Genomic DNA, 26406 nt, shown 5'->3' with positions numbered 1-26406 from the left:
GCGGCCTCAGGCGTGGGGCGCGTTTCCGCCATTTTTGAAAACTGCAGAGGTCCTTGCGGGAGCAGTGGCGGCCGTGGCGATGGCAGCGTTTGCGGTGGATCCCCAGGCGCCCACGCTGGGTGAGTGAGCGAGCCGCGGCCGCCCCCGTGGCACAGCCAGCGCGCTGTGGACCGGGAGGCGGCCGTCGCACGCCGCGGAGGGAGCGGGAAGCGCGGTGACATCTGCGCGACGGTGCCCGGGAGCCCTGCACTGCACCCTGCCCCGCTGTGGTCACCTGCCCCGCACCCGGGAAGCGTGCTCGTGGATGGGCGGCGACCCCGGGTCCAGGCCGGGCCACCTCGCCTTCCGGGTCCCGCTTTAACTTCGCAAAGGGAGTTTGTGTATGAATGCGTGGCCTAGAACCGACCTCCCCGCCCCCACGCCCCCCTCTCCAGCCCTTTGCTTGGGAATTGGCTCTGTTGCAGGACTGTGGATTCTAACGATGCATCCCCATCATTTGTTGGGGAAACTTTCCGAATAGGCCATATTAAAAAAAAAAATGTTGATTTCCCCACCACCCGCCGTGTTTGGTGAGTAATGGCACGGTCATATTTTACAACAGAAAACAAAAACAGCTTCTCTACTGACACATAGACTTATCATACTCTTAGTCTGTAACTTTCTGAGCTTGTAAAAGAGAGCAAGCAGACTTAACCTTGTCGATTCGAATGGCAAGTAATGCTGCCATGTTTTGGGTAAAAAGTTCTTTTAAGAATAGTGTGATTCGCAGGGCGGTGGTGGCGCACACCTTTAATCCCAGCTTTAATCGGGAGGCAGAGGCAGGCAGGTCGCTGTGAGTTCGAGGCCAGCCTGGTCTACAAAGCGAGTCCAGGACAATCAAGGCTACACAGAGAAACCCAGTTTCGAAAAAACAAAAAATAGCGTAACTTAGCTGGGTGGTGGTGGTGCACACCTTTAGTTTGAGCGCTCCAGAGGCAGAGGGATATGTCTATGAGTTCAAGGCCAGAGTGGTCTACAAAGTGAGTTCCAGGACAGCCAGGGCTACACGGAGAAACCCTTTCTCGAAAAAAAAAAAACAAAAAGGGTAACTTGAATTGGATTTCTTTTTCAGTGGTCATAAAAACTGAGCCAATAATGTTATTAATGTAGCTACACCTTTACATTAAAATGTGTGCACAAAATGTTGGTCTAGGTATTTTGCAGTGCATATGTGTTGGTGTGATAATGTGAGCTAACACACCCTTGTGTGTTGCCTAGCCAATAATCTGACATTCCCTAGTATTACTTGTCCAAAGTTACACATTGCACAGATTTTTCAGGTGTCTGCTGGCGTGACATTCCCCCAGCACCGTCTCGTCTACACATTTCTCACTGAGTAAGACAGTGCAGTACTTAATACTTAGGTCAGAGATTGAGAAGTGAAATTGAAGACGTGCGGGTGCCGTCATTAAACCTTTATGTTTAGTCACAAAGGGATGGTTAGTGAGAGTCTGGCTTCCTATTTTATTCCTGTGTATTTAGCTAAGTGAATTTTTCTTGACCTAATTAGGTTTTTACTTATATAATGTGCATGTATGTGTGTGTTTGCCCAGGGGACTGAATTTAGGCCTCACGGTAGCAAGGGCTTTTACCGATCGAGCCACCTCGCCAGCCCTTGGCCTGTTTTTTTTTTTTTTTTTTTTTTTTGCTTTGTTTTGTTTTTTTGAGATAGGGTTTCTCAGTGTAGCCAGCCTTGGCTGGCCTTGAGCTCTGCCTACCTGAGTGCTGGGATTAAGGGCAGTGGCCACCACGCCCAGCTCCTTGACCCAATTCTTACAGCTGTCATACTTTCCATCACCTTTGTAGATGGTAGAATGAAGGTAATTTGTGATGTTACCAAGTGCCTTGTACTTTTCAGAAAATGCTTTTGTTAAGACTTGTGGTTTGAATTTAATTTACTTTTGAAATAGGTAGCACTATGTAACAGAAGTAGTACTTTACAAAATTATGATATATTTCTTTATGACTTAGTGTGATTTTGGAGCGTGTGTGTTTCAAGACAAGAGTTTTTCTGTGTAACAAACTGACTCTGTAGAGCAGGCTACCTTCAAACTCATATAGATCTGCCTGCCTCTACCTCCCAAGTGCTGGGATTAAAAGCGTGTACCACCACCACCCAGCCTTACACCTTTTTTGATACCCCTTTTATCCTTCTTTTTATCTTTCTGAATTACTTTCGTTTTTCCTTTTTTTTTTTAAAGTTTTTTGAGACAGGGTTTCTCTGTGTAGCCTTGGCTGTCCTGGACTCGCTTTGTAGACCAGGCTGGCCTTGAACTCACAGTGATATGCCTGCCTCTGCCTCTGTCTCCCAAGTGCTGGGATTAAAGGTGTGTGCCATCACGCCCGGCTGGTTTTTCCCTCTTTTTAAACTTACACTGTTAATGCCTAGATCTTCAGTAGTAGAAAAAGAGGAAGGATAAGTTATTGAAAGCTTTTGAATATTAGAAGACAAGTATTTAGGCTCTTTAGAAGTTAAGCGATAGTAAAAACAACAAGTCATACAAAGGCTTATTACCTTAACCCAGAAAATTAAGTGTTTATCAGCAGAAATGCAAGTTACACATCAGCACTTTACTAAGGTTTTGTGTTGTAAGATGCTGGTAGACTATTAAGTCCTAAGTACTTACTGAGTGTTAGCTGTCAGGTCAGGTGCTTTGTTATATTCTAAGACAAGCTGGGCGTGGACTCTACCTGTGTGCTCACTTTCCCAAGAGCACCTAAATCCATATCTGAATGTAGCCTGTGCCTGCCTGCCTTCCTTCCTTCCTTCCTTCCTTCCTTCCTTCCTTCCTTTCTTTCTTTTTTGAAGATTTATCTATTTATTAGTATGTATACAGTGCTTTGTCTGCATGTACACCTGCAGGCCAGAAGAGGGCATCATATCATGTTACAGATGGCTGTGAGCTACCATGTCGTTGCTGGGAATTGAACTCAGGTTCTCTGGAATAGTAGTCGGTGGCCTTAACCTCTGAACATCTCTCTAGCCCCAACCTGTGCTTTTCTTACTGATTAAGTTTCCTCTGAAATTCAGTTATAGTTTTCTTATTTTCATGATGGGAATAATCTTTCTAATTTTTAAAATATTTGTTTTTATTTTATGTGCATGCATATTTTGTCAGCATTAATTAATATCTGAACCTCATGTGTGCCTGGTGTCTGAGGAAGCCAAGAGAGGGTATCAGATCTCATGGACAGGAGTTTTGTAAACACCACATGGGAATCAAGCCCAGGTTCTCTGGAGCAACAGCCAGTGATTTGATTTCAAAACATTTTTTGGTTTTTTAATTTTTTTGAGACAGGGTTCCTCTGTGTAATCCTGGAACTCACTCTGTAGGCCAGGCTGGCTTTGAACTCACAAAGCTCCACCTGCCTCTGCCTCCCAAGTGCTAGGGGATTTTAACCTCTGGTGCATCTCAAAATCTTAGAAGATTAATTTTTGAGTTGATGGTTATGAAATATTAGTTCTCTCTTTAGATTGGTTTTATGTTAAAGAAACTGTTGATTTCAGTTTTCTAGATGATGTTTTTAATGAATTAAAGATAAATGATCTAAAAATAAGTTTTATAATTCTTTTCACTGTATGTCTAAGGTAAGTTCTAGCCTCATTGTGTTGTAATGTGTGCATAGTCACATTTTTACTGCTGAAGTAATTCACTGTTTTATGTATAGGGAATAAGAAACTAAGTCCACTGTTTTTCATTTGTCAAGATTTGTATAAAAATTGCTGTATTCTTGTTTTTAGGCGTGCAGTAGAAACACAGAAGTAGAAATAAATTATTCTGTTTGTATTAGAGATTTCTTTTACAATACTAACCTAAGGTTTTCAAAGGATGCTTTAAGCCAGTGAGACAATACAACCAGGGACACCTGCCAGAGATTAGCATTGTGGGTGCAGGCTGGTGGAGGGCGCTCCTGCAGCGTGGGCAGAGCCCTGGGCTGCATCTCTAGCATTCTACAAATGAATGGAAGGTTAATATTGTGACTACAAAAACATAAGAATTCTTACTAGCTTTTAAAATAAATTCAACTATAGTTCATAACATTTAAGTTTTTTAATTAAATTACTCAATTCCTATCATTAATTACTCTGTGAGGCACATTAATGAAAATGGCTTTATTTTGTTTCACTTTTTGATTAATTTAGGATCTGAACCAATGATGCTGGGTTCACCAACATCTCCAAAATCAGGTGTTAATGCCCAGTTCTTACCTGGATTCCTAATGGGGGACTTACCAGCTCCAGTGACCCCGCAACCTCGATCAGTCAGTGGCCCGTCAGGAGGAGTGATGGAGATGAGGTCACCTTTACTTGCAGGTGGGCTGCTTGGTATATATCAGCATGCATGGGAGAATTCAAGAGAAACACTTTATTATTCTTAAAATAGTTTTATTATAAAGCTATGCCTTCCCCCAGCCTGGTGGTGAGCCCCTGCCATCCTAGCACTTAAGAGACAGGTGCAGGAGGATTATGAGTTCAAGGCCAGCCTGGACCACACAGGGTATTTCAGTCAAGCTGGGGCTATAGGGTAAGACCCTATGTAAAAAGCCTTATGTATAGCCAGCGCCTAGGAAAGAGAGGCAAGAGAGTTAGTAGTGCAAGGACACTCTCCTCACGTTGTGAGTTGAAGGTCAGTTTGAGCCACAGGGAACCTGTCTCAAAACAATAAAATATAAACCAATAAGCAACTACCAGAAAATGCCACAAAGAAATGAAGCTATAGTTCCCCCCCCACCCCCCAGGCTCTTGAGTAAGTGGTAAGCCAAGGCAGTGTGCTAATCTTTTTATATTTATCCCAAAAATTCAGTTTGGAGCCAGATGTGGTGGTGCATACCTGTAATCCCAACACTCGCGAAGCAGAGGCAGGTTGATCTTTGTGAGTTCAAGGCCAGCCTGGTCTACAAAGTAAGTCCAGGGTGACCAAGGCTACACAGAGAAACCCTGTCTTGAGTAACTCCGCCCCCCCCCAAAAGAGAAATTCAGTTTGGAAAGATAGGTACTAATAGTCTTTGAAATAGTATTTCAGAAGAGGAATCTGAAGCTAAGTAACAATTGGACAAAGCCTGCTCTTTAGTGGTAGTGTTCTGCATACTGTAGTCTGGGCTCTGAGGAGCCAGATACTTCTGAGGTTGTCACATGTGTTGAAATGAAGGCCTAGGCTCCTTCATTGTTTAGTGTTGCTTATGTCCTTTTTCTATTTTAAATATCTTTAATTTTGATAGTCATTTCCATACTGGGGTGATTTAAATTGTTTAATACCAACTTTCAAGGAAGCAATGAGATTAGATTTTGTTTTGAGACAGGGTTTGATGTTTTGCATTCTGGCCTTGACCTTGCATGCCAGGTGTTCTGCCCAGCTCGGCCTTCTGGGTAGTGACGACCAAGGGCGTACATCCCCATGTGTGGCTCTGGGATTGGTCTCATTGGGTATTGAAATGTTAAGCATATAGTAGAGGAAGCAATGTTATGTGTGTTTTCTAAAAACTAAGCTTTCCAATAGCATTTTATTCTGAAGCCTTTTATTCAAAGTGGAGTCTGCAGTTCACCAGCGTTGTGACGTCACTTTGGATCTTGTCAGAGGTGTAGTCACAGGTTCCACTTGTACCCTTTGAGCCAGAGCCTGATGTCATTCAAGAGCCCAGGTGACTGTTTGACATACTAAAGCTTGAATAGCTCTAGGGAACAAGTTTTTCTGAAAACCACAGACTAAACATAGCTTACAAGAGAGATGATGCGTCTTACCTGACTGGTTTTGTGCATCATAGGGGGCTCACCACCACAGCCAGTTGTACCTGCGCATAAAGATAAAAGCGGAGCTCCGCCTGTTAGAAGTATATATGATGACATTTCCAGCCCAGGACTCGGATCAACACCTTTGACTTCAAGAAGACAGGTGATGCATGAACTCCCATGTTCGTAGGTGTCATTTTGTGGTTCTGTGTGCTTACGCAGTGAGGTCAGTGATTGGAAAGGTTTCCCTGATGTTCTGGAGTAACCACGTGCATAGAGTAAGTATTAAGTACATATCTGCTCTACCTAGGTAACGGGAAAGGTACTTAAGATGTCATAGAGCCCTAAGGTGGGCATGGCGCCATACACCTATGCCACTTGGGAGGCTGAGGCAAAGTGGCAGGATCCAGAGTTTGAAGCTAGCCTGTCCTATGTACAAGATCCTGGATTAGCCAGAGCAGGAGAGAAGGTAGCGGACTCTAGTTCCCTCCTGTAAGTCCTTCTGTGGGTTTGATGGGTTTGCCTTATTAACCTGTGTTCCCAGCCTGAGATTAAACACAGAGTATAATTAGGGTTTTAAGTCATTCCACTCGCTTAAGCTTAAGATTTGTGCATTATTTTCTGGAAAAAAGATTAAGTGAAAATTCAGGGTTGCATTGGAGGTTGAAATTTTAATGATGGTTTGTTGCTGGTGGTTTTGAGATGGGGTCACTGTGTAGTCCTCACTGGCCTGGAATTTTCACACATCTCTTTCTGCTTCCCAAGTGCGGGGATTAAAGGTCTCCCAACATGCCTGGTCCAAGAGCTTAGCCTTATGAATTTTTAAAATTTTATTTTCATATGACCAGTATTCTTTTATAGATAGACTCAGCACTTTACTGAAAGAGCTGGCTCCTGCACGTTGAGAGCTAATCAGCTAGTCTGCTTTTCCTGTCAGTTTTCTGATGATTCTCGTTACAGGTGTGTGATGTCATGCCTGCTTGCATATGCAGCATTCGTAGTGGTCAGCGGTCTTCCAGGGTTACTAACTCCAGAACATCCTGAGTAGGGCTCATTCTGAAGGTTCAGTGAAATCTGATGTGCAGCTTGGTATGAGAACTGCTGGCCTCTGGATTCATAGCCATTCTCATATTTTCCTCTGATGCATGGAAAGGACCAGTCCTCGTTATTTGTGTATTTGACTTGGAGGCGATAGCATGGAGATGTTTTGACTTTGAATTCAGGATAGACATTATTAATATATGAGGGCCAAGATTAGTTATGCCTCCAAGATGCCATGCTTAGCTCTGATTTGGATCAGATAGTTGAGAGTGGGTGGGGCTTTTTGTTTGTTTGTTTGTTTTTTGCTTGATTTTGTTTTTTAGGAGGATCTAAAATAACATTTATTTTTATGAGTATGTGTTCATTTTTTGGTGGGTATGTGCCAATGTGTGGGTGCTCTGGGAGACCAAAAGACAGCCCTGGATCTCCTTGAGTTGGTGCTAGAAGCCTCTACAAGCTGTCTGACATGGGTACCGGGAACTGAATTCAGGTCTTTTGGAAGAGCAACCAGTGCTTTGAACTGATGAGACGTCTCCCTAGCTCTTACTAATGGATTTCTAACTCCTTTAAAGAATTTTCTTATTTAGGGATGCTTATTAATACTTTCTTCTTGGTAATATACTGAGAGTGCTAAAGATAAGTTGTCTTTTGAATGGTTCTGTTTTTAGCTTGGGTCTGTTTAAAATTGCATTCTTTTTCTCTTTTCTCTATGTGAATTTGATGACGAAATCTATTATATCCTATTAGTTTGAATATTGTAGACTGGGAAATAAAACCAAATATCTACCTTGTTGCTATTAATTCCTATAGAAAATTTTCTTTATCCAATGCAACTTCTTTTAAATTACATCTTTATTTTGTGTGCTTATGCATGTGTATGGCCACACAAGTGCCAAGATTCGCTGTTGAGGCCATAGGATGGCCTGTATGAGTAGGCCCTGCCTTCCCACCATGCGGTTTCTGGGGATTGGGCTCTGGTGTTAAGTTTTGGCAGCAAAAGCATTCAATACTGAGCCATCTCACCAGCCCCACGCTTCCTATTTTAAAATGTATACTAAAGGACCGAAAGGAAATTTGAACTCTCCATATTTTGGGTAAATAGTGGCCAAAATAGAAGATGAAAGTGACACTTCACCTTTGGAAGTGTGGGCTGGTTAGAGACAACCCTAGTTAGTACATTGTGGTGATTCAGTCATCTATTAAAGAAGTGTATCTATTGCCTTTGTGGTAATCACTGTGCTTGTGCCTGGGTAGAATTTGGTGTGTTAACTCGGCACTCTTTTTTTTCCTGTAGGCAAACATTTCCGTGATGCAGAGTCCTCTTGTTGGCGTGACAACTCCTGTGACTGGTGAGGCTCTTACTCAGGCTGCTCTCTGCTCTGATGGCCGCCAGCCCCTTTCCTCTTTAAACTGGAGGCTTCTGAAATGTCAGTGACCTCCTTCAGGAAGGCAGCACTTTGTACAGATTGCTTTGTGAATTTATAGATAGTTTACCAAAAGTATTAAGAATTTAAGAATGCATACTTAATAGATTTTTGAGGCAGGTCCTGAGTTATTAAGAGCTGTAGAGAATACAGTTGTTGCCACTGAGAAGAAAACTCAGATGAAGCAGTGCAGGTGCTTGAGGGGTGGTGACACTGAGTTGTAAGTCGAACAGCCACGGAATAGAATCCTTGGTTTTTCTTTTACATTTTAATCACTCTCGGTATCATCCTGAGAACGGAATCCTTTAGACATGCTTATCACTCCCATTGATGTATTCAGCTGCTCAGAAACAAGCTGGGAAAGAGAACACAGTAGATAACCCTCAAATAGGCAACGTTGGTTACAGGGTTTGTTTGTAAGCAAAATAAGCAGATTATAAGGTTCATTACAAAGTACATTTGTGTAGAGGAAAGGGTATAAGAAGGGGGGGGGCGGTTAAAGTTTTGTTTTGTTTTCTTGGGAGTCAGGGTCTTGCTCTAAGTAGTTCAGGCTTGTTTCCTGCCTCCAGTCCTCCAGTCTCAGCCTCTTGATTTGTTAGGATCTGGCTGGGCTTGGAGTTTTATGGAGTAGTATGTTGGTTACCATAAACCAAGTAATGGCTTAAGCCATACTATGTGTTATGTTGATGTTCTGATGGTCAAGAGTGTGCCATAGTTCTCAGTGAACTAAATGAGGGCATTGGAAGGACTCTGTTAATTTATGGAGGCTACTGAGAATATAGTTCTTCACGCTTTCTGTTTCTAGAAATAACTCAAGTTTCTTGGCTGATGATCCCTTTCTTCCATTTTTAATGTTAGCAGTTAATCTTTGACTGTTCTTTTTGTTTGTTTCAGACAGGGTCTCAACTATGTAGCCCTGGCTGTCGTGGAACTTTCTATGTAGATCAGGCTGGCCTCAGGTTCACAGAAGTCCAAGTGATGGGATTAACGGTGTGCATCCCCACATTGGCCATTCTTGTAGTTGAATCTCCATTTTTAAAATTAAATAATTAGCTCTGTGAATGTATTGCCCTCCTGAATCTGTTTGTTGAAAAGCCAGATGATTAGCAGACACAATTCTACCTGCAACTATAATTCCATTTCGCCAAATACTACAGAATAGTCCCGATATTCTGGGGATTAGGTTATGAGCATTACTGGGAGGCATTATTTTATCTGTCCACAGGTAAGGAAAAGAATTTTTTTGTTGTTCAAAAACCTAAAGTGAGGGAGATAAGAAAAAAATATAGACAGAAAGGGAACAGCAAGTACAAAGTGTTCCTTCCCCCTTGCCAAGAAAGTTCTGGGTCCTTAAGGAGGAATAAGACAAAGGCATGACTGAAGTGGACCCAGTGAAGGAGAGGTGGGCTAACCATCTGAGATTAGAGCGCACTCCATGTATCAGTGTGGTTACAGGGCTTTGCAGAACAGCACAATGTCGAATCTGTTCAGAAAGCTTGCTAAACAGTGAGAGTGAGACTGTTGCTGGCATGAGAATAGTTAGGGATTTGGAATAGAGTGGGACAGGGAGACCTTTTCGAAACTTCTAGATCTCCAAATCCAAGAGAGAGATGGTTGTGGTATAGATACATAAGGGAGAACATAGTAACAAGTGAAAATGGAATATAGGAAGCAAGAATAGTGATCGGAGATATGTTGACTGCTGGGATACCCTACCTCTTCCATTTTGTGTTTAAGGAATTTGTTTTTAGAAAGTCTTAATGAGGCACAAGTAGAAAGGAATATCTTTTGGAAAGGTTAGCAGATATACTGACTTACGCATTTTCTAACAATAAGCCAGATACAGAAAAGGGAGTTGATGAAAAAATTGAGAAAACAGACTTGGAGCTATTTTCTTAGTTCCTATATTTAGTATCAATAAATGTTCATTTTTTGCTGAACTTCTCAACTTTGGTTTTTCTGAAATTGCAACTTTAATGAAGTGATGTTATGTGCTAAACTGCCATGAGTTTTTACTGTCTTTCCTTATTGTCTTTCACCTCTTGTGAAGCTTTGAATGAAATGGCCGTTACCAGCTCTTCTTTGAACACTTGGCCCCCAGTTGGTAGAGTTGTATACTTAGCATCAGGACATTGGCTTTGTTGTCATTAGGGGTGGGTGAGGTCAAAACATTCCCACCATTCATTCCCTTGTGCTCTCAGGCTCTTGTGGATCAAGATGTGGGCGCTCAGCTGCCGCTCGAGCTGCCTGCCTGCCATCTTGCCGTATTCTACCACCGTAGCTAACCTCCAACTGTAAAGCCCGGATAAACTGTTGAAAGTTGCCTTGGTCATGGTGTTATATACAGTAATAGGAAAGTAACAAAGATACCTCTCTAGCAAAATCTTCCCTTGCTCCTTCTTACAAGGATGGGTGCCAAAACATGTTGTGTCCTCCAGAATTATCTTGGATACGGTAGATCAATGACCACATAATCACGTTTTTGGAATCTCTTACTGAGTAAGGTAGCATCCACAGGTTTTGGGTTTTAAGGTATAATTATCCCAGAGAAATATTACTTAGCTAATCGCATATACATATAATGCTCGTTTTTGAGTTTCGATTTTAAAATTTTGCTGTATTTTATATCTACATTCATGTTTGAACGGGTTAAGTTAGGGTGGGACATTAAGCAGAAACCATGGAAGAGTGCTGCCTGCCGCCCCATACTCATTTATACCTGCCAGAACCACCCACATCCCTTACAGTCAAGGAAGTCCCTACAGCTATGGCTCCGGGCCAGTCTGATATGGGCAATCTCTCACTTGAGACCACATTCTCAAGTGACTCTAGACTGGTCAAGTTGACAGTTATAGCTAACTAGGAAATTACATTTTTACCCCTTTCCTTTCGTCTACTTTCTTTTTCTTTCTATAATTTTGATGGCAGGGCTGGAGATCGAACCTAGGACCTTGGGATCCTAAGGAAAGTGTTGTAGCGCCACTCGTTGGTCTGATTTTCCTGTGCCATTGCAGGTTTTCTGTTGCTGTGATGCATATTTATCCTTTTATACAGTGCACAGCTTCAAGCACGTTTTTGTTGTTTGTCCTGGGTTAAGCTGAGAACGTCACTCTTGGCGGTTTGCAGTTTAGAGTGGTGAACAACTCATTCCAGGATTTGCCTTCATTTCCTGTGTTGAGCTGTTTTTCTAATTGTATATTTTCCATTTTCTTTACTCGTTAGATTTTTTTTTTTTTTTTAGTGGAACACAGATTTGAGTAGTTTATCACAGAGCTTGCAGAAGAAATAAAACATAAAACTCAGGGTGGAAATGCTTCTTTGTAATCTTGATACTTGAGATTGGAATTTCCGAGACAAAGCTCCTTTGTGTCCCAGCTTCTGGTGTCCTGTGGAAGTTCTCTGCCACGAGGATTCGCCGCTATTGGTAGAAAAAATTGATGATCTGTACATGGTTTGTGTTCCTAGTTTCACAGTGTGCTTTGGTGGAGGATTTTCTCCTTTTATACTGGGGGAATTGATAGATCTTTTAATTATGGCGCACCCTCTAGTTCTGAGGAACTTTTCTGTATGTGAATTTGATGCTTGCTTGCTTTTCTCAGCCGTCTGTCTTTGGGGAATCCCTCATGTTTGCATTTGGATCCGTGGAGATGGGAACTTCTGTTTGCTCCTCTCCATTGCCGTTCAGATTCGCAGGCCGCTTTCCCAGAGCTTTCTTCCGTGAGTAGCCCTTCCCTGGGACAGAGCTTTCCTCCGTGAGTAGCCCTTCCCTGGGACAGAGCTTTCCTCCGTGAGTAGCCCTTCCCTGGGACAGAGCTTTCCTCCGTGAGTAGCCCTTCCCTGGGACAGAGCTTTCCTCCGTGAGTAGCCCTTCCCTGGGACAGAGCTTTCCTCCGTGAGTAGTCCTTCCCTGGGACAGAGCTTTCCTCAGTGAGTAGCCCTTCCCTGGGACAGAGCTTTCCTCAGTGAGTAGCCCTTCCCTGGGACAGAGCTTTCCTCAGTGAGTAGCCCTTCCCTGGGACAGAGCTTTCCTCTGTGAGTAGCCCTTCCCTGGGACAGAGCTTTCCTCCGTGAGTAGCCCTTCCCTGGGACAGAGCTTTCCTCCGTGAGTAGTCCTTCCCTGGGACAGAGCTTTCCTCCGTGAGTAGTCCTTCCCTGGGACTTCTTAGTTCCACGCTTTTGTCTGTGAAGAACCTAGAAAAGGCAACAACCTGTGTTTCATTTTGTTTTTTTAAAAGATGTCTTAGCCCCTGAGGTTAATAGTACTCTTAAATTTTGTTCCTTTCTAATTTTTTTGTGTTTATTTTTCTCATTGTTGATAAAAGCATATATATATTGAACATGATGCTAAAAGCTAGCTACATGGAATCTTTTGCATAGGTGCTGGTAGACATTGGTTGGAATTGGGGGCAAGATTAATAGAAGCTGTCTTGTATCTTACTGTGCTGCACTGTGAGATAATTGGATAATGTGCTTTATATTTTGGGACAGGCAGTGGGAGGCTAGTTTCAGCATATGTAGCTTTTTTCCTGCCTTTTAACACCCCCCCCCCCAAAAGAAAAGTCAAGGTCGCCTGGCTGGTGTTGTGAGTACAGACAGGCAAATTTCTCAATGTGCAGAGTTTGACTTTACCCCCTCTTCTTGTTGTCTCCTCTGTGTGAGTGGATTTGTTGATTTTTGAAGTGTTTGGCTTCCTTTTCTTCAGAGACAAAATACATGGTTGGGAGCCAGGGAAGAGAGAGCTTCATTTGAGAAAATGCCTGCATCAGCTTGGCCTGTCAGCAAGTCTCTGGGGCATATTCCTGATGAGTGATTCGTCTGGGAGGGTCCAGTTGACAGTGGGCAGTGCCATTCCTAAGCAGGCAGTCCTGCATTGCATAAGAAAGCAGGTTGAACAAGCTAGGACCTCTCCAGGACCTACTAAGACAGTGACAATTATGTCTGGCTAGGATAAGCATGGCCCAAGCACCACAGGATCACAGTGAGTGTGTTAGATCATAGATTATAGGAAAGTACCTGCCAGTTTCTCCTCACTTCAGTTACAGGCTGTGGGTGTGGGCATACTCAGGCTATCGTATCGGCTGGGTTGGATATGAACTTGGGGGTGCCGACATGAGTCATTAAGTTTGACAATTTATGTGAAAGGCTCCCAGAAAACACGGCAAGTGCTATTGTGATCTGTCTGGAGTGACGACGAGTCTGTAAGCTGTCATGTTCAGTCCGAGGAGCCTGCCATGTGTTAAGCAAATACTTGTATCACTGGGGACATCTCGAGGGTGTGGGGAGCAAGCAGTGGCTCTAGCGTAGATGGGGCTGAGGCCAGCACCTTCATTCCACATCTCTGCTACTCGAACTCCGTGTCCAGTGTCCATTTACCATGTCTTTCATGTTTTCATTTATTTTGAAATAATTGGATCTGTTCTTTAATTGAAGGGTAATAAAGGTTTTTGCCCTCTCTTTAATCTGATTTTATGAAGGGTATTTGGATAGTGATTTACCAAGGGAGATAAATTATAGTCTAATCTGATATAGTTTGATAGGCACACTTTATTTTCATCTTTCAAACCATAGCGTATAGGTACCAGAAGCTTGATTTAAAGGAAGTGAAATCAGTGGGTCAATTAAATATTAGCTTGGTGGGGAGCAATTATACTAAACTTATGTAAATAATTTTCTATTAGTGTAAGTAATTGCATTTTTTAGATTCGTTGACAAGGAAAGAATTAGATTGCTTATTCATTTGAGACTTACTTTTGATTTGCCTTTTTAAAGGTCATAATGGTTGTCTCAACTTGAGCCTTAATTTAATTTCTTGCTTGAAGGTTATTACATGATGCAGCTAACTAAGCTGTGTTTTAATGGTTATACAGGGCATAAAAAATTGAATTGGCTTCAGGTTTATGCTGATGTACCTTTTAGTGTCTTGAGCTTATTAAAGACATATCTTTGTAGTAAGAATTAATTAGGCTTTAAAGAGAAGGTTGATAAAGTCTGTCTGTATCTGTCTATCTGTTTCTGAGGTGCACCTTCTTGTGCATCCCTGGCTGGCCTGTAACTTGCTATTTAGACCAGGCTGGCCTTGATCTTACAGAGATCCTTTTGCCTTTGCCACCCACGTGCTGAGATTAAAGATGCACTGTACCTGGCAAGATTTATTTTGTGTGTGTGTGTGTGAATGTTTGTCTGGTTGTATGTATGTATGCGTAAATGTACATTTAACTGTGTGTGTGTGTGTGTGTGTGTGTGTGTGTGTGTGTGTGTGTGTGTGTGTAAACGTACCTTTAGGTAGTGCCCACAAAGTCCTGTAGAGGGCATTGGATCCCTTAAGTTGGCATTCTAGTCAGGCGTGCTCTGCCTGAGGTGGGTGCTGGGAACTAAGCTTAGGGAGCCTCTGCGAGAGCGTTATGTGCTCTTAACTGCCGAGCCAAAAAACTTGAGTTCCTGGGATGTTCTATTGTAAATGTCTCATTTTAAAAATACATTTTACCTATTAAATCCATCTGTGATGACAAAGGGAAGAATAATTATTTGTTTAGTGTGTTGTAACTTGTTATAGTTTCTCTTCATGTTGTGGTGATTAAAAATTACCCTGACAAAACCAACTTAAGGGAGAAAGGGTTTATTTGGCTCACAGTTGCAGGCCACTGACCCTCATTGTGGAGAAGCTAAGACAGCAGGGACTTCTTGAAGCACTAAAGAGCCAAGAACTGTGTGTTAAATTAATGCACACATGTTTGTGCTCAGCTAGTTTGTCTGTTTTTTTTTTTTTTTTTGAATCCCGCATCCCAGTGAGTAGACTCCTCTACCCACTGACGTTATGCAAGCGACAGAAGCCTTCCAGGCCAGGCTGTGTAGCCTGCTCCTCACTGAGACTCTAGTGATTCTCCATGGACCACAGAATGAGTATATGTAGTTAGCACTCTTTTAGCTTATTTATTTGTATTTTCTCCTCTCCCCCTCTCATTTATTTTGCCTTTGTATGTATGTATACCTACCATGACATGTAGGCTGAGGTCAGAGGACAAACTGTAGAGGTTGAATCTTTTAGCATGAGGATCGTGGGGATGGAACACGAATCATCTTTCTTGGTGGAAAGTGCCTTTATGTCCTGCTGAGCCGTCTAGCCAGTCCCTTTGGAGGGTTTTAGATAAGCTTAGTAGATGGGGAATGATCTACAGCCCCCTTTCCCCCGAAATAAAAGCTACATTAAAGTTGGATTACATGCTTTCTAGACCCAAGTTATACGACTTACTTAAGTGAGATGTTTGGAATTTTAGATGACCATATTTTTTTCAGTTAGAAATACATTGTTACACTGTAGTTTTATTTGATAACTTTAATTTGCTTTGTATTTTGGACTTCTTCTCTCCCCCTGCCTCCCCACCCCAGGGTCCCTCTGTGTAGCCTTGACCGTCCTGCACTTGCTTTGCAGACCATGCTGTCCTCAAACTCACAGCAATCTGCCTGCCTCTGCCTCCCTGAGTGCTGGGATTACTGGTGTAAGCCACCTTGCCTGACTTGCTGTTTGGACTTTTGAACTTACGTTGTACTATTAAAACTGTGGAGAAGTTTGACTAGACTAATGCATTTGATATCATGAGGTGACTAGGAAGTATTGGGGACAGAGTGGAATGTTACTACTTGGATCTGAAGTGTCTTCTACAGGTTTGTGCTTTGTATGCTCTTTTCCCAGCTTGTGGCACTATTTTGAAAGCTGTGGAGCTCTTAGGAGATAGTGTCTGCTGAAAGTAGTTGAGAGTCATGCCTTGGCCTCTAGTTCCAGTTTGTTGGTGTTTCCTCGTCTGCTGCAGTGTGCACACCTGCTCCGCCTGCCATTGTCACAGGGGGAGCTCTTTCATTTTGCCTTCTCCACTGTGATGGTCTTGAATCCCCTGAAGCCACGAGCTCTCAATCCCCCTTCTTCAAGTTGTAGCTGTTAGATACTCGGCATCGATCAGGGGAACTGATACTCACTGTGGTAGAGTGGGCGGCGGTGGTCAGGAGCCTTGAGCTTATCTGACCACTGGCTAAGATGTGCCTTGTTGTAATCCACTTCTTAGTTAAAGAAGTCCTTGTGTCATTTAAAAGTGGGAAATTAAAGCAAAAAATTTAAATGTGCGCGCATTTAAAAGTAAATGGGGCTTTACTTAATAGTGCACTTAATAGTAAACCCATGTCATTTAATCAATATTTTGGAAGTAAAAAATACTTTTTTAACGCTCAGTGTCTGGTTTAGTGAGATGCAGCTATATTTTCATAATCTGTTTCTCATTCCTCCAAACCTCTGGTGAAGCTCTGGGAAAGTCATGTGTGCTTACAGGGCAGGAACGGAAAGGCAAGTGAGACTTTGCACTGCCATTAAAGGTAATGTTGTTTTGCCTGCGCCTGAGGGTCTCACTGGGGTCCAGAGTTTCTGGATTACACTTGTGTATTCATACTGTGGTAAATACAAATTTAACTAGATTGCGGAGGGAGAGCTATGCTTCTGGTTGCTGGGTTGAATGGGAATTCCAACTGCTTTTTCCGTGGTTTCTCTGCTTGTTGGCTTCCTGTCCTTAGAGCAACCCATTTTCATGTGAGGAACACCTTGGTAAACCCGTAATAGGATTCTGTGCTCTTCGTGTTTATAGTCCTTTTATGTCACTCTTGCCCACAGTTTTCGACTGATTTTTCAGCTTCATCTGAGACACAAGCAAAAGCCCTTAATGGCGGCTTTCATAAGGCTTCCTTCTGAGTTGGTGTCGTAGCCTTCCTGCCCCTGCATTGGCCGTTGTCCTCACGTCATCACCACACTTGACATGGATGTGTTGTGTATCATCTGCATTCTGCCTCCCGTGTTCACAGCCCCTCTCGTTGCTAATTGTTAGTTGTTAGTGTCTGGGGCTATATGTTTTCTAACATTACATATCTGCTTATCTTGGTTTAAGAATTAGGCCCCCTAGGGATGCTTGTGTCTGGTTTCATGCTTTTATGATTGTATTGCTATGCCCGCAACATCAAGGATGATGGTCCATATGTGTGAGGTGATGTCCTGAACTGAATAAATCACTTTTACTGTAAAAATTAAGGAAAGCTAGTATCTACTTAGAAATACATAGTCTTAATTGTCAAGACCTTTGAGATGAAATAAACTTAGAACTGGCTACATGTGCATACGTGTGCAGTCGTAGTAGATGCAGGACGACCACGTGTGTCTTTAAGTAACTAGGGGTTGGAATGTAGCTCAGCGACGCACAGTCAGTTGCCTCACGGGAGTAACACTCTTGGTTTCATCCCCAGCACTGGGGTCTAGGGGACGAGGAGAAGCTTCTGTTACTTTTCTGTGAGAAATTTGCAAATGTTTAATATGCTTATGGTGTGACATTAGGGCTTAATTTCAAAATAACCAAATGGATCGTGTGTGGTTGCATGTACCTGCAATCTGAGCAGACAAGGCTGGTGTAGGAGGATTACAAGGTTGAGACCAGCCTAGGCTGTATAGTGAAACTCCATCTCAAAATTAAAATAAGTTATCTCAGTTATTAATGATTGTCTTTACATGATAGTATGAAATGGCTATTGGTTACAGTTGTATGTTTCAAATCATTTATATCTTATTAACTTTTAATATAATTTGTGCATGTGATTCTTATTGGTAACTAACCTCCCAAATTTACCAATATAGGGCAAAGCATGTTTAGTCCAGCAAATATTGGTCAACCACGAAAGACGACACTATCTCCTGCCCAGCTGGATCCTTTTTATACTCAAGGGGACTCTCTGACGTCAGAAGATCACCTAGATGACACTTGGGTGACAGTGTTTGGGTAAGGTCAAAAATAAAATGTCCTATTCCTTAAAAATGTTTCAGTAGTACAAAAATAAAATAATTTAAAAAAATATTTCAGTAAACCTATACAATAGTTAAAACATAAAGTAAGAAAGAGCATTGTAAAGTCTTAAATATTTTTTAAAAACTACAAGTAATTCAAGTACTTTTTCTAACTACTTAAAAACTTCAGAGTCATACTATTCTGAACCCAAAAGAGTTAGAAATAGACATGCAAGCTCAGCACTGCTCTGACTTCATGAGAAAATAAAAAAATGTAAACATTGAAAAGCAAAATCAAGTAGCCAGCTCAAATGCCAGGAATATGGGGCTTTGCAAGGGTTTCCAAGGCAGTGAGACTGCTTCTCACTGAAGCAGTCAATAACGTGCAGAGTCTCTTCAAAGCAGGGGCCTCCGTAGCCTTAAAGGGAAAGGCCAGTTACAGCGGAGACAAAAGCAGTATGAAAGACTTTATACCTCACACTCCTGTACAACTTTTGAATTTCTTAAGTGCTATCCTCACTTGGAACCATCATTTTCTTTTTATTTTTTATGTATAACTTTGTCTGTTTTTTTTAGCTAAAAACCTCATATCCAGAGAGATATAACTAAATAGTGAAATTTCAGTTCTGAATGCAGTGTTTTGTTTATACTGATGGAGGGGTGGTTAAGATAGATCTTACTAAGCCGGGTGTGGTGGCGCACGCCTTTAATCCCAGCAGAGGCAGGCAGATCACTGTGAGTTCGAGGCCAGCCTGCTCTACAAAACGAGTTCAGGACAGCTGTGGTGACCCAGAGAAACCCTGTCTGCCCTACCCCCCTCCTTCCTCCAGAGTGCTGGAATTGAAGGAATGTGCCATGAGCCCTGGCTCACATAGATTTTAATGTGTTTAATTTCACTTGTGTTTGTGTGTGACAGATTTATTTATTTATTTTTTAGGGCTGTTTAATTGAAGCTTCAGGGTAATTTATGTTAGTAAATTAAAAAATTTAAGATAGATATTTTTCCTACACTGGTAATAGCTATTACTGTTTTCATACACAAAATCATTTCATTATTTGGATTACAAAAGCAATCACGCCTTATTGTAAAATATTCAGACTATGTAAGACTTAAAAAATATTTTCTTAAAGATACAGCCATTAAAATTTTGAGTATCACCTTCAAGTAATTTTGTAGTATTATTTTTGATGCTGAATTTTATTTTTTCAGTATCATTCTTTTAATAAGTAACCTTGTAGCTTTGTTATTGATGGCAAGTTATGTTTTTGAGCACTAAGTTCCAGAAATCTTAAGGTGTGGATTAGTGCATAGGTATTGCTTATAACATGCACTGTACTGTGTATGTGTGGACCTGCTTCTGGCTAGGATTTGAAAATGTTCAGGGCTGGGCTCTGGGAATGGAGAACAGTTGAGGTGTGGCCTTTGGGTGACTGAGGGAGTTTGCTATAGGGGAAGCATTATGTGTAAAGTTTGCTTTCGTATTGATAATGGACACTGATGGTGTTGTCTGGGCAATTTCCCCCCAGGTTTCCACAAGCATCTGCTTCTTACATATTACTGCAGTTTGCACAGTATGGGAATATCTTAAAGCACGTGGTAAGGCTTGTTAATATTTTTTTCTTCAATTAAGATTTGGTTAAAGAAGGAAAAGTTATAAATTGAAGAAACTACTGCTGAATTTTTTCTTTTTTCTAAATTTAAATTTGGTTTTTATTTGTAAAGAGTATGTACTTTGGAATCTGGAAGCTAAGCTGCCTAGTGCTTGCTGAGAAGGGACAGTTGCAGAGTTGGGTGGGAGCTGCAGAGCGTTCCATTGCTTCCTTAGGTAGCTCACAGTCTCTCAGGATAGTTATGTGTCTCATACATACTCGTGAGCTCATTGGGAACAGGGGCGGAGGGGAGCTCAGCTTCTGCAGTCTGTAAGAGCTCCTCCCCCCACAGCAGCCGTTGCGTACGGGACACTTGCACCACGCACAGGCCGTACCCAGAGTGGGCTTCTATTATTAGTCTTCATTTCCACACAGTCACGTTCATGAATATAGCATTTTAGAAGTCTCATAATAGTTGCTAATACAACTTTTCCATAGGAGATAATTCTTTTGAGCATTACTTTACTTTCAGGGAATATTTGTCATGTTCTATTTTAGAGTTGAGATCTGGATAGGGATTATTGAGGCTGTTTCTACAGGATCTGAGTTCTAATATGTAGCTCTTTGCAGGGTATTAAATAAGAAATGAAAGTTAAGTTTGCCTGGTGTTTGTATGTTAGGCATGGGTTATGTGTCTTAAACAATTTCATTCTTTCCAGATGTCTAACACAGGCAACTGGATGCATATTCGTTACCAATCTAAATTACAAGCCCGAAAAGCCTTAAGCAAAGATGGGAGAATATTTGGAGAATCTATCATGATTGGTGTCAAGCCGTGTATAGATAAAGTAAGTTGTGGTGAGCTAAGCAAATGGATCAGTTAGTCTCTGTGAAGAGCACACTAGTGTTTGCCCCTTAGCCTCACTATGTTTCTTTTTCTTACTTTGCAAAATGGTGTTTATACTGGTGTGGTATTATAGCAGACCAAAAGTAATCAGAAGACGTTAGACAGTCTGTCTGTACTTGTTCTTTTTTTTTAAGAAGAAAGGTTTAAAGAGCCTCCGTAATATGTAGGTTACTAAAGTGAGGCCTGTGTTTTAGGTCTCTGGGCTGCTGACCCACTCTGCCTTCTGCTTAGAGCAGCATCAGGTTTGGTGAACTGGTGTCTGGAGCTGTTTCAGCATAGACACTTGACATAGAGGCTAGCCTTAAGGAGCTAAAGCTTTCTTATACTCATGTGTTTCGGAGCCTTAAAAGGTTATTTTATATGTACTTTTTCAACGTTAGTGAATAGAATTTTAACTTTTCTTGTGGCTTAAAAAACCATTTTGAACCCACTTGAAGGAGATATGCAAACCTCTACTCAAATGCTACATACTAGGTACTGTGTGGTCGTCAGTGCCCACAGAAATTGAGCAAAGGAGACAGTGTTTCTGTCTCAGAATCCTGAGACAGGATTCATGAATCCTGAATAGGAAGAGTGACTCAAAATCTGAAGCTGCTTAGTGCTGTGGACCACAGAGTCCTCTCTCCTGAAGATGACACAACAGTGACTGTACAGCTACATGAACTATAGTCTTTCTCCTCTGTTCTTGTGACTTATAGCGTCTGTTCTGAGATGCTTTTCAAAAAAGACTTCATACATGTACATGATGTCTTTGCTCTTAGTCCCCTCCCTTTCCTCTCTCACCTCCTCTGGAACCTTATTTCTTTCCAAAACATCCGTTTTGCTCAGAGATTTGTTATTGTGGTTTGTGTCAAGACAGGGTTTCTCTGTCTAGTCCTGGCTGCCCTGGACTCACTTTGTAGACCAGGCTGGCGTCAAACTCATAGAGAACCACCTGCCTCTGCCTCCCGAGCGCTGGGACTGTGGGTGTGCAGGCCCGCCCAGCTGCTCAGAGTCTTCATCTTGTGGTTTATAATGAAGTTGAGCTGTTTGGTGTGGCTGAGGAATAGATCTCAAATTCTAGCTAAGAAACATTCTGTCTTCTCAGAGCTAATTTTTTTTTTTTTTTTTTTTGAAAAAATTCTATGGTCAAATGTGGTAGCCTTTAATAGGATTTTTGTGTGTGTGATAGTACTAGGTGGTGTATCCTGTGTTTGTTTTTTCAGAGTGTCATGGAAAACAGTGACAGAGGAGCCTTGTCATCTCCATCTCTAGCCTTTACGACACCAATCAAGACCTTAGGCACCCCAACACAGCTCGGAAGCACGCCCAGGGTTTCTACCATGCGGCCTCTTGCCACAGCGTACAAGGCCTCCACCAGTGACTACCAGGTACTCTGAGGATGGTGGAGCCTGAGGCTCATGTGGCTTCTTCACTGTCTCATTAGATGAATGTACGCGCGCGCGCACTCGCATAGTTAAATGTTTCCTGTTGGTTTTCCTTGATGAGTTTTTAAAGTTAGAGCCTTCACCAAGCAGCTGTAAAGTTGCCTTGACTATTGGGGCAGTTCTTTCTTTGGGCGGGGACTGTAGCTCGGTGGTAAGGCACTAGTCCAGCAAGTGCGCAGGTGTTTGGCTGGATCTCCAGTGCTGCAAAGCAAAAGAAAACATGTTAAAAGGTATCTTGAAAGCCCCTCCCCAGTTACAGTTATATACATCCCTAAACACTTATACTATACACTGCTGGCATGAGGAAACATTAAACTTTATTTAAAGTGGATCATGGAACTCATAGACAGACAAGTGAAAAAACTTAAATACAATAGTTTCAGTTATCAAAGGAAGGTGACCAGCTTTTAATTTCAACGATGAAAAGATTGTCATTTTGGTTTGGTTTGGTTTAGCTTTTTGGGACAGGGTCTCTCTATGTAGCCTTAGCTGTCCTAGACATGCTTTGTAGGCCAGGCTGGCCTTGAACTCAAAGAGATCCCACCTGCCTCTGCATCCTGAGTGCTGGGATTACAGGTGTGCATCACCACGGCCAGCTAAGGTTGTCATTTTAAAAATGAGGCCGGGTGGCACTCAAAGAAAGGATAAGCAGGCCACCAAGATGAGACTTGACAGCCTGTGACCATACAGGGGGGGAGGAGGTGCCCTTGGTCACAGATACAGGAACAGGAGGAAAGCGGGAGGGGACAAGTGATGGGATAACAGTTCAGTTGTAATCTGGATAAATTAATTAAATAAAAAAAAATTTTAAAAGTATTAAAAAAATCCATAGCCGGGCTTGTTTTAAGAAACAAAACAAAAACAAACCCCCCAGGAGATGTTAAAAATGCATATTTTAGCGTCAGATTTATATAGTTCAGTGCTGTACGTTGCTAGGGATTAACTAGAATTGACAGCCACTAAGGAAACTAACCTTATGCATTTTTCTTCTTTTTTTGTTGTGGTGTGTGTTTTAATAGGTTATTTCTGACAGGCAAACACCAAAAAAAGATGAAAGTCTTGTATCCAGAGCGATGGAGTACATGTTTGGCTGGTAGTGCTGTAAGTGCTGGACTGAACCATTAGCGGAGGACTGCCAGCTCCCCTGGGTTAGTTGTATAACCATTCCTGGCAGTGTTGGATAGCTGTCTTAGATCTGTCTTCGACAACCTTTTATTTAAAGAAACAGCCCATTGGTAGCTTGCACTTTACAAGATGGCTGAGACACACCTGAAGAAAGACCGTGCAGATAGCACTTTGTGCTTAGTGCTGTGTACTCAGCGCTGACTGTGGTAACCTAAATGACTGAGTTTGAAGTGAGTCATTAGCTCTCATGAGAAGATGGATAAATTTCATGGACAACTGCTTCACCAAGACACAGTGATTACAATTAGCAATTTGAATTATGGTCTTTAATTTAGGTAGTATTTAATATCTTGATTATCTTTGTATATGTCTTGTGGGTTCTCATCTTTTATGTTCTTTTTAAAACCATCTAGTACTAACGTTTCTTAATAAACTTTGTCAATTTTTATGTGCCGAATTTTTGTTTGGAAGGTTAATTTTTGTAAAAAAATTTTAAGAGTTCACTGAAATAATAGGAAACATGTTATTAACTTATACCTAGAGTCCAGATTTCATTACCATTATGTTTTGTCATACTTGATTTTCTTCCCCCTTTATTTTGTTTGAAGCACTTCTCAGATTTGAGATATTCTTAATCTTAATATTTGGATACATCAAAGAACGTACAATTCTCTAGAGTAAAATGTATTAATATGCAAAATGCAGGTCATTTAAGAATTTTGTAATCTTGCCCAAATTAACTGTTTGTGGTTGCACTTTATTTAAATCATGATTTTAATGAAGTTGCCACAGTATGTAGTGTCCTTTGTACTGTAAAGTTAAATCGTTCCCGCTTTGCTCCTCAATTTCCAGCCCACAGGGCCTTGGTAAAATAGCTGCTTTTTTATTTTTTATTTTTGTTCAACTTATATCTCAGTTTTTTTCACATCTTAGCCATTAGTTTTTTGTTTTTTCTAATGTAGTAGGTATACTTTATATAAAGAGAAGAGGCATTTAATTCTAGTTGTCATATATAAAGGGCTTGATCACTGGACACAGGTCCAAGCCTGACCCCTTCTTTGGAGCTCTCTGCATTGTTTGATAACAATGTTTTACAGTCAGTGTGCTGCCAGTGCTTAGCTGCATCAGTTGTTTGGAGACAATTAGACTTTCCCCAGCTGTGTACACCACTGTTGCATTTACATTTTGGGGGTTTCTTACGTAGAAGCCTTTCTCCTCTAGGGTTTGGTTCCAGTAGTATATATTCATATAGAAATACCAATCCTTTCTCTTTACACTTTCAGAATAATGTTTTCATGCCATAGCAGATGCTAATGACATTATCAGTGGTTTGCGCGCGCACAGATACACACACACACACACACACACACACACACACACACACAGTATCACTATATACTTGTAGCTTTGAGAAAATAGTTTCATTTTATTACTATTCCTTGCTTTTTTTTTTTTTTTTTTTTTGCTTTTTTGTTTTTGTTTTTGTTCAAATTATTTCCTTTGGCTGGTAAGGTCCTTAGCAAAAGGCTCTTAAAAGTATTTAATTAAAAAATACGGGACATGTACCAAGCTAATATTTTACTTTGACTATAATTTAACATACCTTTCTTTTCTTTCCTTCCTTCACCTTCCTCCCTCCCTCCCTCCCTTTCTTTTTTTACACTTACTGCAAGTAGCCGGCAGTTTGCTACACATAGCGCACTCTGGTCACGGTTCTTCCTACCCTCTTATCCCATCTCATGCAGTCTTTCATTCCCTACAAGTCTCCTTCCCTTCTTTGTTGTTAAGGTGCACTGAGTTTAGCCAGGGCTCCCTGAATATGAGCAAGGATGTGGAGCTACCCACTGGAACATAGAGGACTCATCAGTAGCTGGAGCACTGAAGACAAAAATCCCCCTTCTGCCCCGGCTGGCCCTCAGCAGCCCGTAGTGTACTGTGGAGGTACAGGCCCCATAAGCTCCTTTGCCATCGGTGACTCGAAGGTCCAGTTCTGAGCAGGCCTGCTGAGGCTGCGGCAGCTGCTGTGAGTGCTTGATTCCCACAGCGCTTGTCCCCAGTATCTAGTTCTCACAGTCTTTCCACTCCCTCTGCTGTGATGTCCCTGAGCTCTGGAGGGCCCCTGAGCTGTAGAAGTTGTTTAGGGCTGGACACTCAACAGTTACTTAGCTGTCCCTGCTGCTGGCTATGAAAGCTCCTCTGTTAAGGCTGAGTGTAGCGCTTGTCCCTGGACCATCAGTCTGTGTTACTATGTTTTTATAAAGAACAATCACTAGGAGGTTTTTGAGAAGCCTTATCAAGTCACTACAAATGACAACTGAAGATTTTAGTTTTCTGGCATGAAGTTTTGGATAATTTTTTCATTAGAGCACTTGTGCATTGAAGTATTTTATGTCTTGTTTCCTTATACAAGGGACTCTATTCACAACAGCATTGGCTATGCAATTGGAACACTTAAAAAGGGCTGCCTTGTTTTTATTGGATGGAGGCTTTTATTGCTTGCCTAGGCCTTTATGTTTGTTTTTTGGCTAGAAATGTTTTTTGCTGTATTTGGATTTGATTTTCCCTCAATAGCATTTTGTATCTATCACATAATTTCCTTCAGGACCCAAAGAAATCTGTAGGCAGGTTTCTGTATTCTTTTTATTGTGTAGTAAGACTATAGAATTGCCGTCTCTGTAAAGCTAGGAGGACCTTGGACCAAGTCCTCCTTTAAAAGTTCAGACTGCCAATCACACAAGGATCACAGAATTAATAGTAACGCTAACATCATGAAAGGAGATGAAGGGCAAAATGACATCCCCACAGACGTGGATGAATGCCCATGAAGGAGATAGAAATTAGAGCCTCATTGAATTTTAATGTTTATAAAGCAACAAACTATAGAATAGCAAGAAATCAGAAATTTCAAAATTTAAGAAAATATTGGAACTGAAGGTGAAAAAGTTATCAAAATAAACTCTGAACGAGCAGATATATTCCTTAAGGGGATGTAAGAAGCATGGGGGAGTGGGTTGGGAGTTTTGTTTTCCAAGATAGGGTTTCTCTATGAAGCTCTGGCTGTCCTTGAACTCCCTCTGTAGACTATGCTGGCCTCGAACTAGCAGAGATCTGCCTGCCTATGCCTCCCGAGTGGGATTAAAGGCCTGCACCACCATGCTGGACAAGTCAAGAAAATCTTACCCACCATGTATAAGGCTATAATACACGATGCTGCAAAAAACAAAGAAGTTAGAGATGGCTTCTGAAATCAGAAAGGCAATTAATGAAATTAATAAATCTTGTTTGTAATACAGAAAACCTAACTCATTCATTGAAAA

The 26406-nt window shown here is 41.6% G+C and overlaps 1 protein-coding gene across 1 annotated transcript; it reads left to right on the top strand.

The window, feature by feature from the left end:
- Nup35 (nucleoporin 35) lies at positions 1 to 23540 on the top strand. Its single transcript, XM_051166460.1, has 9 exons — positions 1 to 119; positions 4184 to 4354; positions 5803 to 5930; positions 8103 to 8157; positions 17894 to 18035; positions 19568 to 19637; positions 20350 to 20478; positions 21743 to 21907; positions 22984 to 23540. The coding sequence occupies exons 1-9, from the start codon at positions 80 to 82 to the stop codon at positions 23059 to 23061; spliced, it is 978 nt and encodes a 325-aa protein (XP_051022417.1). The 5' UTR covers positions 1 to 79; the 3' UTR covers positions 23062 to 23540.
- The last annotated feature ends 2866 nt before the right edge of the window (positions 23541 to 26406 follow it).

This window comes from Acomys russatus, chromosome 24 (assembly GCF_903995435.1).
Source record: "Acomys russatus chromosome 24, mAcoRus1.1, whole genome shotgun sequence".
NCBI classification, from domain to species: Eukaryota; Metazoa; Chordata; class Mammalia; order Rodentia; family Muridae; genus Acomys; species Acomys russatus.
Note: the sequence above shows the minus strand (reverse complement) of the source record. Positions and strands in the feature narration are given on the sequence as shown.